Raw genomic sequence first — 16,166 nt, forward strand, 5'->3', positions numbered from 1 at the left:
TCAGTTAAAGACCATTTTATTAGTATTTTTATTTACATAAATATTTCAGATGGGTTTGAAGAACTTTGAAGAAGGGCTAGGAGTCCCTGAATGCTACAGACAGACAGAGGACGGTGATGGGGTGTGTGTGTGTGTGTGTATCTGCAGGTCATTTGTTCTCGGGGGCCTTGTCGCCGGCCTCCAGTTTGGGCGCGGCGTCCTTGGGCTCTCGGTAGGCGGGGAAAACCTCCCAGGGGGTGCTGAGGTCAAACTTCCTGAACTCCTGCGTCAGCTCCACAGGCTCCGCCACCACGCGCTTCACCTCGTCGTCGTAACGCACCTGCCGAGGGAAAACACGCTTCGGTCAGCCGTGTGTTGGTTGTTGGGGATTCACATGTTGAACTTTAGATTAACTGGGCTCCTACACTCAGCTGCACATCTAATTCAAGGAGTTTTCAATGATGTTTAAGGTCTCAAAACTGTATTGTTTTGGGGTAAGACATTGGTCAAATGAGACACCATAGAGGCCTCTTTTTTTTTTTTACGCATTATCTATAAGTCAACAAGTCTCGGTGAAATGGTTTTAAAACTGCTGCTGTAGCAACACAAACCTCCATCACTTTTCCTCAGGATGTGAAGTGATGCTAGAATGGAGAGAGCTGTGGCATATTAATGAATTTCGGTGCTATATTTTAATTTTAAAAAAATCAAGTACTTTCAAGGCCATCCATTCATTTTTACAAAACTTTTAAAAGGCCTTATCTTATTTTTCTCAAACCCACAAACTTTCACGGATTTCCAAGGCCCGTGGGAACCCTGGATTGACTATAATCAGCTAAGAGAAAAACAAATAATGAACCACGGGATTCAGCTGAGTCCCAGATCTGAAGCATCTGGGCACAGCTCCCATCCTGTCTGTCTTGTTGACATACTGCCAATACTATTACACTTATCTGGTGGAGCAAAAAAAAAAAATGAGTCAGCAGCGTGGAGATTCCCTCACTGAAAGCACGTGGCGCTGGCAGGACTCACCTCCACGTATCCTGAGAGAGGGAAGTCCTTCCTGAAGGGGTGGCCCTCGAAGCCGTAGTCGGTCAGAATGCGCCTCAGGTCTGGGTGGTTGGCGAAGAACACACCGAACATGTCCCACACCTGTATGAAAACAAACACACTGTGTCATTGCGTAAATGTAAACACTAGAACACTTTGAATGAAAGACAAAACAGAAAGTAATTTGTCGTCTGGGTGACTGAGCATTTTGAATGCGGCAACGTGTCTTCACTCCACCCAACCTGGACTTTTCTCCTACTTGGCTCCCTGATCACAGAAAAACCTTCAAAGTAAAAAAAACCCTTTAAAAAACAGCTATCTCAATACAGCTATGCATTTCAGGGTGCATTTTGTTTGGCAGTAGATTCTTCTTCTTCCCGTGGATAACTGGCCAATCGCAGACAACATGATGTCATATTGATTTATTACCAGCAGCTACAATGGAGTTTGATATCAGAAAATGTTTCAGGATGTAAAACATCAGCGGTAAACGTCAGGTTTTGGTGTCAGTCCCTCAGAATCAAAGAGCGAGGGCTTCTTTCTAGAGCCGCCATTTTGCACCAAGAGACGTTCAACAATCATACAGGGAGAAATCCATCGTAGAAGAGGAGAGAGACCAATTTCTCCACCACAGGAGCAGGAGAGAGACGAGGCAGGTTGAGGGAAAGTGGGTTCACCGAAAAAGTAATTGTAACTTATAATAGGTTGTTGTAGTAATTACTAGGGCTGTCCCGAATACCATTTTTGGGGCTTCGAAGCTTCAGTGAGAATTACCTGCGAATATTCGAAGCTTCGACAGGGGGGGCAGCATAGGAAAGCCCTGTGTTCCACGGACTTTTCTGGCAAATATACATTGATGTTGACGGAGATCGGCCTTTTCCGGACGTGTTTGGACATGTGTTAAGGTGGAAAACTGACTTTTCCGGACATATTTGGACCATGTGTACAGGTGCACAGAGATTCCCGGTGAGTGTACAGTGATATCTGGTAATTTGCGACAGTATACAGGAGTGAGCTGACATTTAACGAGGCGTGTACAGTGACAGAAATCTCCGGTACACAAAGCGTTCTCGGGGAATTACGGAAGTGTGGCGGCCCGGATATCTCCCGGCACGTCGGCAGACATGTCCGGATACAGAGCGTTTCCGTACGCGGGTACAGAGATGTACAGGATGGAAACGTAACTTTTCGTCCAATGAATAAAAAAAACAAAACAACACAAAAAAACGCAACATTCGAATACTGATTTGGACGTCGATTACCATGGCAACAGTCGAAGCTTCAAAGCATTCGGGTCAGCCCTAGTAATTACAACACTTCATCAAATAATAACTCCTGGAACACACTGAACATCACAGATTAATGATATTAGTATTGCAGGGTGGATTTTTCCTTTAATCCTGCAGTAAGGTGGTAGCCGCTCTGCACGCCTCCTCTACCTGCAGCTCCTCTTGCTCTTGACAGGTTTAGAAAAAAAAAATATGCCTGGCTTATTTCTTTACCTCGCACCTTTCCGTTAGAAATAAACATTCCGGACACAGAGGAATACTTGTCACATCTGTTATTTAGGCGCTGTGTGCTTTGACCCAAGCTCTCCTTTCTCTTGATTGCTTATAATGTCTGTAATTGAGGAATTTAAGCTATTCTGCTGTTGCCTTTATTGCAAATTGCTCTGGAACAAAGTGTCAGGGAAAATGGCTAAAATGCAGCTCTTAAGGTAGGTATGTTTTGTGTGTTTGTAGTGAGCGTGCAGGCTGTGACTCACCTCCCTCTCGTACCAGTTGGCGGCCTTGTGGACGGTAACCGCGGAGTCCACTGGCGTTAGCTCATCTGTGTACGTCTTGACGCGGATACGAGAGTTATAGCGCAGGGACAGCAGGCTGTACACGATCTGGAAACCATGACACAAACAGTGGAAACATGTTATACCTGAAAATCATCACATGACACTCCAGGATGATTTCGTTGGAATACCACACTAACTGTGTAAGGCAAAGACGTCACCTACACGTTTTAATTCTAACCATAAAACATTTGGTTTTAGAGGAGAGTGTGTGACGCCTGTTCATCTACATGGACTTGGTTGGAGTGTGGCGATTATTGACCCATGTCTATCATGTGCAGAAATGCCTATTGCTCTTGTCAGTGAAGGTAGGAGCTGATGCATCGGACTAAATGCATAAAGATATGTTAACATGTTAAATGTTTTCTCAGTGTAATCTAGATTGACTGTATTGAGGGGAAATGTGAATCAAGTGAAAAATAATTCAGTGGAAATATGACAAAATACTTACAAAATTATACAAAATATAGGCTTAGTCTGTAACATTACTGGTCTCTTTGTCATATGCCCTCCTTGTTAAGTTTTTCTGTAAGCCAACACAGGTTGTTTATCACAGATTATCACTTTATTATTGATCAGGCTAAATCCTTGATAATGATTTATGAGGAGACATAACTAATACATCAGATACCATTATGAAGAAACAGCCTGTTTCCTCATACATCCCTGTCCCAAGATTTAATGGAATCTGTCTCCTAAATAGTGTTAACCGTTGTCACCTGTATTCAGATTCCCTGTGTGTATTAAAGTGTCAACAATCGCCTTTTCTTGTCACTTGTTCCATCCACACAACTGAAATGTCATGTTTTTAACTCTACCAATTCTTTAGCTAATGTTAGTAGTGGGCTGAACAGGCACAACAACACGTTTTTTTTGGCAAAGTACTTAACTTCAGTCAGCCAATGTTTGCCATCTGCACTGAGCAAAGCTGGTGCAAGCTACTGCTTTCAAAACAAAGCAAATGGTGATATGCAATTAATGAAGTGCTTTATTTCACATGTAAATATGTGCAGTGAGGAGGAATAAGGAGGAGTGAGTGGAAAGGGTAGAAGGAAGGGCCAGGCCTCATCTGTTCTGGTTGGTGACAGGAAATTGTCAATCATCCTTACTTTGTAGGTTGAGAGGAGATACAAGACCAGACCATTCAAATCTGTTCGCAAAAAAGGTGCTCAGTGGAGTCAACGGTGAAGGAATACTTGAATAAAGAAAGCCAAGGGACTCTTCGTTATATGGGCAGCCATATAAAAAAAGGTTGTTTTTTTTAACTTGTGCACAAAAAAGTGCTTGGCTTCCTTTATTCAAGCATCCCTGCTTTGTACCTGGACCCACATACACACCCACACAGGCCCAGGACTGAATCCTGCCGGAGCTTCATCTCCTTTGTCTTCTCTACTCTGCTTCCCTCTCTACTTTCCTTTAGCTAATTAAAGAACGAAAATGTGAAATGTGTTCGCTCCTTTAAAAAAACAAACAAAAAAAACCCCTGAATGTGCATTTTATATAACAATGCACACCGGCGTACTCTGAACTCAAAATGCGTACAGGTTGGCAGGTAAGATAAAACTCTTCATGACAAATTGCCTCCATATTGTTCTGCTCCATTCTGCGGCGAGTGTGTCTGAGATGAGAGTGTTTGTGGATTAGTGTTCCCACTTTAAAGCCATTCTGACGTGGTTGTGTATGTGTGAGAGTGTGTTTGCTTAAGCTTGGTTTATACTCTGCTCTGAGAGGGTTTCAGAAGTGTTATGAAGGTTGGACGGGGCTTCTGTTTGGGCGGGGTGGGGGTGGGGGTGCAGTTCGGGGCTGGGAGTTGGAGGGAGCTGCAAATTTCTGCCTATACCTTCTACTTAGAACAACTTCCAGGAGTTTCATATATGGTCTTATTTTCAATACATCACGGAACAGGGGCAATATGCCAGTATTTGCATTGCACTCATGTTAATTTTCTATCTGAGTGTTGGGCAGTTTCACACATCTGATTACTTTTTACACACACAGTTACAAACACATGCGAGTTAGGAGCAAACTGCAGAATTTTAAGTTCACTTTTGTTTTCACTGTCAGATTGAGTGCAAAGCTACAGGTCTGCTGGTGTTTCTCACACAGGCAGATAAGGAAGGCGTGTGTGTGTGTGTGCGGTGAGTTTACAGCGTTACAGAATGCTTTACATCAATTTCTATATACTGACCAACTTTTGATTTTGTGGTGGGCCATGACGATATTGTGGCGGCGTGCCACATATAATGACTAGTTAGTTCCTGTTTACTACCCCGCCCCCTTGTTTAACGGACCGCCCGCAGCACCTCCTACACATCGTAATGTTCTGAAAAACCCTGAAGGTTCAGGGCTTTCAGAAGTTTGTCTCCGGCGGTTCTCAGAAATCAGTTCTGACAAAGCACATCCAAGCCTTTACTCTGTGTGTGTGTGTGTGTGTGTGTGTGTGTGGGGTCCGGTCCCTACCTCAAAGCGGTTCTGCCGTGTGGGGATGTCGACAGCAGTGAGGTCAATCATGTTCCTGAACTGGCCGTTGGTGTGGTCCCTCAGGAAGGTCAGCACAGGGATCACACCGTCAGGATGGATCATCACCTCCAGCTCATTGTAGCAGGTCACCTACACACACACACACCAGGTATTTCAGGGTATAATTTAAAAATCTAAATACAGAAACAAAGCTGGTAAAACTCTCCTATTTCTGATCGGACATAACTAATGCAAGTTGTGAAACTGCAAAATGAGCAGAATAGGAAAAAGGACACCAGGAAATTAGCTGATTAAGTCTAGTTGTGTTTAGTAAAGCAGACAGGATGCATATTGTGCTACTAACCCTGTTATGGACTAATCTAAGAGTGGGCATGCAGCATTAAGACGCCTGTCATTAATTTTTCACCATGTCATTGCATGGTGAAAAATTAAGACCTCTAATAACTGGTTCGAAGACATTTTAATACTTTTTAGAGACCTGAAATGTAATAGCACAATGCCACACTAAGGCCCTATGTTTTCCGTTTTGCAGAAACTGTGGAAAGAATCACAAAATCTGGGTTCGGAAATGTAATTTTGACATGAGCGTGGAATATAACAAAACTGGGAGACTTTGAGGAAATTGTGATGACTTTCATGACAAGAAACAACAGAGAAAGGTGTGTGTCTTTGCAACGTGTCTGGAGAACAAAATGTGTTTGCCGGATGCCTGTACATGGCAGAAAATCCACATCATCAATGGTACAGGCCTACAAGTCAACAGTCCAAGGTATTAAAAATCTAAATTATCAGTTATATTCACACTAATGCAATCAACCATACTAACGAAAAAACAAGAAATATCTACTGCAGTTTGTTTATGGTTGATTTTAAATTCAGAAATACAAATGATTTTGGATATGGGCGTTAATACACAGTAAAACACATACAGAAGGCTTTCAAGCTAAAGCAACTAAATCCTAATATGACCTGAATGCAGCAGAAAACCAGCGGCCAGCAAAGTAAACAAGGAACACTAAATATCTAAACTAAATATCAAACGGCCTATGATAAATTAAACATCATTATAATTGCTGTGTGTGTATTGAACAGCAGTGCTCCTGGTGATCTGGAGGCATTAAAGCTCCACAGTGAAGTAAGTGACAACATTTTAAACACAATTTTCATGATGGCAAAAACTAGGCAAATAAGGCCCAGGTTGAAAATAACTGGAGTTATCCTTTAACCAGGTTTCTCAAGAGAGTTTCTCAATAATCAAGAGAGTATGAGCTTACCCAGGTTACTCTAACCCAGGTACTATTATGTTGTTTACGTGAGTCGATCCCAACACCAGTTCAGTGCCCTTCATTCCAGTACTGAATATGGACTGACCTGGACCTGCTGGATATATTTGGGCATCATCTCAGCCACATACTCCCCAAACGCTGCCAGCTGGTTGTGAGTAACAGCATCCTTGGGCCGGACTGTGGCTGCAGGGAGGAACAGAGAAACACCAATCTGTTATCATGGCCGCAATGTTTTCTGTCATCGCATCTGCAGTAGGGTCTTGGACATCTTGATCCCAAGCCAAATCATTGAGCCTCTAATTGCAGTTCACTCAGTTGTGTAGTAAAAGCGCTTAGTATATATTCTGTTACTACTCATTGAGACAGGACTGAAGGGTAGTCCAGCAATCCTGTATTAATGCTAGTTAGCTATCAACTGAAGGTGAAAACACCCATCCTTTATCCACAAGCATCTCTCTCTACTCACGTTTGGTTTCAGTGCTTTCCAGCCTCGCCTGCTGCTGGAGAAGACATGAACTCCGACTTGCAACTGGAAAACAAGAGGAGGGATTGACAGCATGTTACCTAATGAGAATCAACAGCAGTGCACATCATTTAACAGCCCAACATCCTCTCCGCACTTTCAAATGTCTGTTTATGTTGGCTAACTACATACACCTGTCACAAATTGGCAAAACAGCCACCGATGACAATCCTCCATGCCAATCAACTCTGCACAAGCTAACGTTAGCATTAGCTAGCTCGAAGGTCAACCGTGAGACATTTGACCGTTGTAAATGGCACAATAGGTTATTCAGTAATACACATATGCATGCCGTCCTTCTTAAATCACTACAGCAAACACTACGTTAATCCACAGATATATTTTAAGTCAGCTTACGGTTCAAACTCCTTCCAAGACCTCCGCGGACAAACCGCATCAACGACGCCGCCATGTTTGCTCTGTAATGGTTTTTCTTCGCGTCTTCCGACAAAAGTGACAAACAATCTTTAGCGCTCTTTCGCCACCTACTGTGTTGGAGGAGAAATCTGTTTTTCACTTTTACACAACACAAACGCTTGTCTGATTTGATAAAATAGAATATAATTTCCCTTTGAACACCTGGGAACCTGAAGTTAGGTGGATCCAGAAGTATAAAGCAAGCTACATGTTTGTTTTTGTTTGTTTACTTATTTGTTGTTAGTCATAGGGTTAAAACTCCAACTAATCTAATTATAATCACAATCAGAATCACTCCAGAGTTTCACTGTCCATTCATGACCCTTTTCAACAAAACAATGAATTTCCCTTTTGAGGCTGTTTTACTTGATTCATTATGCAGAGGCTGACAACTATTCAGTATTTCAGCAGGGACAAAAAGCAACAATTCCACAAAAATCAGAAAAAATAGACATGATAATACATTTTTTATAGTAGAAATATGCTTTTTCTTATCCCATAAATCATCTAACAACCCCCCAGGTTGAGAACCACTGCAGTGGAAGACTGAGAGAGCGTTTATGTATGTTAACAATGATTGTCTATTTTTTTTTTAGAGCATATATGTATGGTTCAATAACCAAATGCATGTCTTTCCTTCTACTGCAGGACTGCACTTTGTCACTATGTAACTTGTTATGTTTTTCTGCCTAAACATCATATTACCAAGACAAAATCCTCGTACATGACAATGAGATTCTGATTCTGATTTCACAAGATTTTTATTAAACATGGATTGTCAGTACTTGAAGTTATAACGAGGCATCATATGAAAGATGTAACATGTAAATAAAAAGTGTAAACTGTAAAGGCTGCACTGATAAAATATGCACTAACATGTGCTCTTCTTGTGCCGCTGCAATCCAAAGGCAATGAGATCAGGGGCAACAATCCTGTCAAGTGGAGTGTGTTTATTATTAAAGTCACAGGAAAATGGTACTCTGATGGCATCTTGCTTCTATTTGTTAAAAAAACATCTTTGATGCCATTATTGGTTTGAATTTTTATGCTTGCCTACTGGTACACCATGAAGTAACCACTAAAAATACACTGTTTTCCAGAAAGTAAAACTAATGGGATTTTGATATAAAATTCTGAGAAAAACAATGCTAAGTTTTTGGGCTTTATTCTTAAATATGTGTGTGTTATGATATTGAGATTTAGCTGACGAGGTGAAGAAGTCATTTTTCCATTTCATTGTGACTTTAACAAGCTCTTAGGCCAGTCTTCACAGCTCCTGCAGGAATATACCAAGCTCCAGTCCTTCCCTCTGGACCCTCAGCTGGACTCTCAGCTGGACCCTCAGCTGGACCCTCAGCTGGACCCTCAGCTGGACGCTCAGCTGGACGCTCAGCTGGACCCTCAGCTGGACCCTCAGCTGGACTCCTCTCCACAGACTTGCTGGTGGTATCTCCTCAGCATCTCCAGCTGAGCGGAGCGTACCAATATGTGCGGTCGAACGGACGCCAGCATCTGACAGGCTTCTTCTGGAGTCCAGCAGTGGAGCTGTCAATGGAAAAGCACAATGTCAAAATCACACGCAAACTACTGACTGACTGACTGACTGACTTAACAGACACACACAAACGCACACACACACACACACAGCTCCTCCCCCCCTCAGAATCTCTATCCACGGCTTGCCATGTTGACTCCCAACACAAACGCTCAGTTAGCGAGAGAAAGTGCCTATCAAAGCTATTTTATTAAATAATGCACTGTATTCACTGAGTACCAATTAAAACGGCCGTCATATGTTGTGTCATCGGTTGTAATATTGGTGTCAGGATGGAGGGGGGAAATTTCTGCTTTTGCCCGCTGATAAAGAGAGATGACACATACTACAACAGTCTATAAAGGTAACGTTATCTCTCTGGCCCGGTAATCAGGAACAACTTTTTCTCTTGAAGATGAAGGATTTTTGGATAGTTTCACCCATCCTGAAGTGAAACACTGAAATGCATCGGTACTTTTGTACGCCTTAAAGTAAGAATCCACAACTTTTTCATATAAATAAATGTCTGTTTTGTTACTCTCTATCACTGATCGATACCATACAAAACATGTGCTGTTCTCAACAGCTATCGGGGGGTTCCTATTTCCTGGGACCAGTCCTCTGCTGCACAGGAAGGAAAAACAGCGGTCTGTTTGGAATAAACAGGGTTGTGGTTGTATAGATCTCATGAAACGACAGATCAGGGGGTTTATCTACAGACTGAAGTGATGTCAGCCATGTTGGAGGCAGAGAGGAAGGCTCACATCCTCTGTTTTAAAAAGCTTTCATTTTCTTCTGAAGTCAGGTGAGATGCTTGCTGTATGGTCTGTGGTTCTAACTGCAAGCTGTTTGGGAGTCAATATGACGGTGTCAACACAGTGGATGGATGGATGATGTCGACTGACCCGTATGAGGTACGCAGCAGCCAGCGTGGCGCTGCGGGAACGCCCGGCCTTACAGTGCACGTACACACTGGACCCCTCCTCTCTGAGCCGCAGGGCGAACTCCACCCCTCTGTGGAGGTTCTCCAGGCTGGGAACCCCGGTCAGGTCCACCGTGCTCAGCCTCAGCTGCTCCACCCCTGCAGCCTGCCACTCCTGCGGCACAGCACAGCATATCGAATCAAACACACCTAAAATCACTCTGTCATGTACAACGTAATATTTAAAGGAAAAATCTACTCTCTAGCAGCTGGAAATATCTGGACATGATCATTTAGCAGCGGTGCTCCACAGCAAGGAAGTTACCACCAACACTAGAGAAAATGTTACATTAAAACTGCCAGTTGTAATTTAGTCTTACTGTCATCTAAAACTAAGATAAGTATAGTCCAAATGTTTTACAAGTAATGATTTTATTCAGATTAAAAAAATTTTTTAGCACTACAACCTCAACAAACAGTGACAGATAGGGGACAAAACTAGAATTAGCAATTGCAATGCTGCTGGATCACGTCTCTACACACAGCAGAAGTTGCCTGTCAGGAACATACTGCAACAAACATCATGAACTCACCTCAGATGAGTTGCAGAAATATTTGGTTTCATACTCTTCATTCATGGTTATAACCCCTCGCACATTTTCTGTGTCCACCAGCTGGATGGAAAACAAAGAATGACAACGACAGCTTAGTTCTCAGACCTTTTAAGTTGTTCAGCTCATATTGTAAGATATAGAGATGGGACAATATGCTTATTTCACAATACAATTTGATATGTGATATGGGGGTCACGATTCAATAAAACCACGATACGATGTAATAAATAAAAGTTCAGTCACAACAAAGTCTGACTGTGCAGAATTCTGTTTATTTCTGAGCCACAAATCTTTCTAGCGACGGCATTGGCTGCAGGGAATGTAAACAACAATTTTCAAATTTCATTACAAAGTGACAATAATATAATTTGGATGGAGAGCTTGTGAAACTGTGATGGTCAAGCGTCTCATTTGTGATTACTACAGCAGAATAACATGGAGCTAATATCACCATTCATTTTTCTGCTCCATGATACGTATTTTCACATTTTTCTATTCTATGGAAGTACCCAAAGATTTAACACGTGAACACTCCATCCAAATCCTATTGCCACAAGGACAACAAAACTGAAATGCATTTTCTATGTACATGCCCCAAATACAAAGCCAGTAGCACAAAATATTTCCAAATTTTGAAAAAGTTATTTCAGGCTTCATGACCCTACCATATGAAAATAAGCTTCCTTTTCTGTTGTGGGAAGAACAATGTGTAACTTTATATTACATAATTATTAAAAACTATTCCTATGTGGTTTAATATTATATAGTGTATACTGTATGTTCAAATAGTATGCAACATGGATGGTTTGTATATATTAACTATCTGTACAACTTATCTACAGGACAGTAGGACAGACTGGGTACTTAAACAACTTCTTGATAATTTTATGACAATCTTATGTCACTTTAGGTGTTTTACTCTTTTTGTTTCTATGTTTATTTTTGTATTTCTTTGTTTTGTTTTCCCTTAAATCTATTTACTGCAGCAGAGATGGGGACTCGAGTCACATGACTTGGACTCCAAGAGAAGACTTGAGACTTGACTTGACTTGGGTTCTGGTGACTTGGGACTCGACTTTGACTTCTACTTTGATGACTTGAAAACGTTTCTAAAGTCCCCACAGTATCTGAACAGCCTGTCAAAAGCCTCGGAAGGTGCTACGATGCAAGCCTGAAGGACAGAGACCAGGTGAAACAACTGCGCAAGGACATCAGCGCTGGCCTACAATCCATTGACAACACCCAACTACCTGGGAAGCTAAAGACCTGGTGCCTCCAATTTGGACTCCTACCCCGGGTGTTGTGGCCCCTTGCAGTCTATGAGGTCCCCATCTCGACAGTAGAGAAGCTGGAAAGAGGAGTCACAGCATTCATCAAAAAGTGGCTCGGACTTCCACGATGCCTCACCACCATAGGCCTCTACGGAGATGGTGTCCTCAAATTGCCCCTCACCAGTCTCACGGAGGAGTTCAAGTGCGCAAAAACGCGACTCCAGATGACACTGAACGAATCCCAAGACATAGTGGTGAGGAACAACGCACCAACCTTGGCTACTGGACGCAAATGGACACCAGCAACAGCAGTGGAGGAGGCAACATCAGCGCTCAGACATGCTGACATTGTGGGGATTGTTCAGCACGGAAGAGGAGGCCTTGGTCTAACAACTAACCGCCCAGCTTGGAGGAAGGCCACTGCACCAGCACGGAGGAAGATGGTGGTGGAGGAAGTACGCCGTCAGGAGGAGGCTGCAAGGTGGGCCAAGGCGGTCTCCCTTGGCAAACAGGCACAGTGGACACGGTGGGACAGTGTGGAGAGGAGGAGGTTCAGTTGGAGGGATGTGTGGGCCATGGAAGCACGAAGTTTGAGCTTTACCATCAGAGCTACTTACGACGTCCTTCCAACACCAACCAATTGCCATCAGTGGTTTGGCGATGATCCAGGCTGTACCCTTTGCTCCAGACCAGCCTCTCTCCGGCACATACTAACAGGGTGTAAGACCAGTCTCACCCAAGGGCGGTACACTTGGCGCCACAACCAAGTTCTAAAGAGCCTTGCGGCCACCCTGGAGGACAAGCGAACTTCCATCAACTCCCTACCACCTCCAGTATCCAACCCCCCATGGAGAACTGCCTTTGTCTGTGAAGGGGCTAAAGCAACCAGGAGCAGCTCCACACCATCGGAGAGTGGTCAGCTGTGCTTAGCACGTGACTGGAAACTGCTCGCGGATATTGGCAAACAACTGGTGTTTCCTCCAGAGATCACCACCACCACCTTAAGACCTGATCTGGTGCTCTGGTCCCCTTCCCTAAAGAAGGTCTATATAATCGAGCTCACCGTACCCTGGGAGGATTCCGTGGACGAGGCCTATGAGCGAAAACACCTGCGCTATGCTGGTGAAGTGATGTTCTGCTGAAGCACAACATCACGGCTGGAACACGGAAGTCCGCCCAGTGGAGGTTGGATGCAGAGGGTTTGTGGCAACATCTACCACCAAACTGCTGAGAGACCTGGGAATCAGGGGCCAGAGCCTGCGCACAGCCATCAAAACTGCATCAGAGGCAGCAGAGAGAAGCAGCCAGTGGCTCTGGATGAAGAGGAAGGACCCCTGCTGGGCCCACAAGTAGTAAACCAGGAGGTATGCGGTCAGCTTAGGCTTGACTCAGGGAACAGGACGACCCTGCCATGCATAGTCCCATGAGATGTCTGCCACTTAACAACAAGGTGACTCTCATGAATAATTGGGCATGGGACGCAGGCTCAGGACTGATCACCCTGCAGCCGGCCGCCTCTGGTGAGGGTGTATAGTGTGAAAGGCCGAAACTCCCTAGGATCCGGAGGAGCACTACTGATGATGCGTCCCAAAATTCAAACTACCCCCCCAGTCTTCTTATACAGGTCAACCAACCACCAATGAACTTTGTACGTGCTTGCACAAAGGATAACAACACCCTTTCCTGTGTTTTGGAATCTTTGACAAAAGATCTTGTGTTTGTGTAAATGACTTAGATTGAAAGTGATGAGATTTGTTGAGGCAGACGACTGAATTTAAATTCTGTTTTCTGAATTTGTATGGAATGATTTAATTTATTGAAGTTGAAACAAAGTTTTTATCCTATTAAAACCATATTGCATTGAAAAGTCCTAGATATTTAGTTTTCTTTAAGATATTAAATACCGGACTCTTGATTTGTTCTGACTTGACTTGCTGTTCTACATTTAGACTTGAGACTTGACTTGAGACTTGTGCCTCAAGACTTGAGACTGACTTGGGACCCGAGCAAAGTTGACTTGGTCACACCTCTGCTGTACTGTCTTTCATATATTTATATACACAGGAATGTAGCTACTCGTCATGCCAGTAAAGCAAGTTGAGAGAGAGAGAGTGAGAGAGAGAGAGAGAGAGAGAGAGAGAGAGAGAGAGAGAGAGAGAGAGAGAGATGCAGGCAGATAGATGTGTATATATGGTATTATGTAGGTAGTTGAGACTTGACCATATCTTACCTCATGTGTCATGGACCTGAAGGGCAGGGCTCCCAGGATCACAGTCTGGTCCACTCGGTTGAACCAGTGTCTCGAGGACACCTTCTCCATGACAACATTGTAAGCTAAAGTCGGGTAGAACAGCAGCCTTGCTAACGCTCCAGACATGACTGCGCTGTTTAAACAAACCTAGCACCAAAAAAACTCGACTATCCAAGTTAGTTAACGTTAGATGTTCATTACTTCACACTTGGTTGTAAAGCGTACGGACTGTCTGACCTCCTCATTTCAGCCCGTGACATGCCTCCAGCACAGCAGGGACGAGAGTACAACTTCCGGTCTGTCTCGACTAACCAGTGTCAAGATCGCAGCAATGAAGAAATACTTCCGGTATGCATTTTCAAAATAAAAGCCATCGTGATAATATTACGAAGTTTTCGCCGTTTATTCCCTAAAATGGCACTTATATTTATTTTTGAGCCACAAGTTACTATTATACAGGTTAGTCGCGATGGTTGCCATATAATAGATGTAATTTAATAGGTACTGGTGATTCATTTGGTTTTTACTAGTCACTTTTCTGCTCACTGTGGTTTTTTAACAATCAATTTAAGTCCACTGAAGTGTCCTCAGATCAATGGTGTTGATGTTAACAGTTTTGAGGTGCTTTTATTTAGAACTGATTGTATCAACCATAGACTGTAAAAAAAAAGAAGAGAGGTATCAACGCTTTGTTTGCTGCATTGTTATCTATTGCCCCCTAAACCGAATGGTAACCTTTTATCTGGGTTTTCTGATTTTATCTCCTCTATTGTTCTTAAACATAATAGAGTAATAATGGTGGGTGATTGCTTTCACTCTCTGGCCATATCTCTGAATTCCATGGAGGATTTTATATCTGATCATAAATGCATTCAGTTCTCCAGACAGCTGCCTCTCCACAGAAACGTACAATATGCTCTCATATATTTAATAAGGAATCAGCAGCAAACTTCTCCTCTATATTTAAAGATTTGAGTCAGAGCTTGTCCCAGTTTTCTCTCATTGACGACCTTGTTAATTGTTTCAATGCCTATCAACCCTTTGAAGACTGGATCTGTTTCTACTGTCAGCTCTACACCTTGGACACATGAGAATACCCGCAGTCTGAAGAGAGTTGGAAAAGCTCTGGACTAAAGTGAACCAGCCAAATGATCATTCAGGAGTGTAGATTTGAATGAGAATGACCGTTCTATCAATTTACATTCTATGGTTACTAATTTCATTTTTAAAATTTTTGTTAGTCACTTTTATGTTCTTCCTAGTAAAAAAAAACAGCAGTTTTTAAATTGCATCCTATGAAGCTATACATTACAGATTAAACTTTTCATTACTCACTATTTACTATAATAATAGTGGTAGTAATTAGTGCTAGTCTCTAATCCAGTTCTACTAGTTACTGTGCATTACTTACTAGTAACTATCACTTTTCCAACCTTGGCTTGTCACTAGTCTGCTGTTACTAGTTGCTATTCAATAGTAACTACTAGTATTTTGACAACTTTTAGTTTTTATACCAAATGAAGACATTAACATTTTTGTTATTAGAGGACATATTTTTTTAAATCCTTGATCAAATGATGGTAGGTTTTACTAGTCAAACTGAAAATGTTGACAGTATTAAATCAAATAAAAATAGTCATCACTAAAAAACATACTAGTCCCTAATAGGATTGTGTGCAAAGTAAAATTGTAACTGCGCCATCTTGAAAATACATATATTGAGTTTTTTTATTTCTGAAAATAATTCCTGTGAAAACACCTCCCACAAACAAGAATAATGTGTCTGTAATGTGGCTTCTGTGATTCTGTATACCCCTATAGAACAGTTTTATTATAAAAGTGACACTTTGCACTTTTACTTTGAAGGTGAAAACTTCCAACCGGAAGGAAAGTCTTGTCTGATCTTGGCTGAGTGATGACAGAGCTGCTGGAAGAACTACATGGAGCATTATGAGGAACTACACACACATAAAAAAAAACCCCGACAACATTGAC

The 16,166-nt window shown here is 42.5% G+C and overlaps 2 protein-coding genes across 2 annotated transcripts; both read right to left on the reverse strand.

Annotated features, from left to right (window-relative positions):
* On the reverse strand, positions 1-7,598 carry ndufs3 (NADH:ubiquinone oxidoreductase core subunit S3). The gene is made up of 7 exons (XM_071921174.2): positions 7,520-7,598; positions 7,106-7,168; positions 6,725-6,822; positions 5,333-5,482; positions 2,795-2,920; positions 1,012-1,131; positions 1-319 (listed from the first exon to the last, which is right to left on the reverse strand). The coding sequence occupies exons 1-7, from the start codon at positions 7,572-7,574 to the stop codon at positions 149-151; spliced, it is 783 nt and encodes a 260-aa protein (XP_071777275.1). The 5' UTR covers positions 7,575-7,598; the 3' UTR covers positions 1-148.
* Positions 7,599-8,333: 735 nt separating this feature from the next.
* Positions 8,334-14,417, reverse strand: ptpmt1 (protein tyrosine phosphatase mitochondrial 1). Its single transcript, XM_071921176.2, has 4 exons — positions 14,151-14,417; positions 10,629-10,709; positions 10,019-10,210; positions 8,334-9,124 (listed from the first exon to the last, which is right to left on the reverse strand). The coding sequence occupies exons 1-4, from the start codon at positions 14,295-14,297 to the stop codon at positions 8,993-8,995; spliced, it is 552 nt and encodes a 183-aa protein (XP_071777277.1). The 5' UTR covers positions 14,298-14,417; the 3' UTR covers positions 8,334-8,992.
* Between the last annotated feature and the right edge of the window lie 1,749 nt (positions 14,418-16,166).

The sequence above is a fragment of the Centroberyx gerrardi genome, chromosome 1 (assembly GCF_048128805.1).
Source record: "Centroberyx gerrardi isolate f3 chromosome 1, fCenGer3.hap1.cur.20231027, whole genome shotgun sequence".
NCBI classification, from domain to species: Eukaryota; Metazoa; Chordata; class Actinopteri; order Beryciformes; family Berycidae; genus Centroberyx; species Centroberyx gerrardi.

What these genes read in the sequence shown, in the direction of transcription:
- ndufs3 (XM_071921174.2), bottom strand. Translation starts at nt 7,574, where the DNA reads ATGGCGGCGTCGTTGATGCGGTTTGTCCGCGGAGGTCTTGGAAGGAGT. An exon ending in AATATATCCAGCAGGTCCAG is followed by an intron (nt 5,483 to 6,724) that starts GTCAGTCCATAT and finishes GTGTGTGTGTAG; the next exon opens with GTGACCTGCTACAATGAGCT. An exon ending in CCAACTGGTACGAGAGGGAG is followed by an intron (nt 1,132 to 2,794) that starts GTGAGTCACAGC and finishes GTTTTCATACAG; the next exon opens with GTGTGGGACATGTTCGGTGT.
- ptpmt1 (XM_071921176.2), bottom strand. Translation starts at nt 14,297, where the DNA reads ATGTCTGGAGCGTTAGCAAGGCTGCTGTTCTACCCGACTTTAGCTTAC. An exon ending in TCAGGTCCATGACACATGAG is followed by an intron (nt 10,710 to 14,150) that starts GTAAGATATGGT and finishes TTTTCCATCCAG; the next exon opens with CTGGTGGACACAGAAAATGT. An exon ending in ATTTCTGCAACTCATCTGAG is followed by an intron (nt 10,211 to 10,628) that starts GTGAGTTCATGA and finishes GCTGTGCCGCAG; the next exon opens with GAGTGGCAGGCTGCAGGGGT.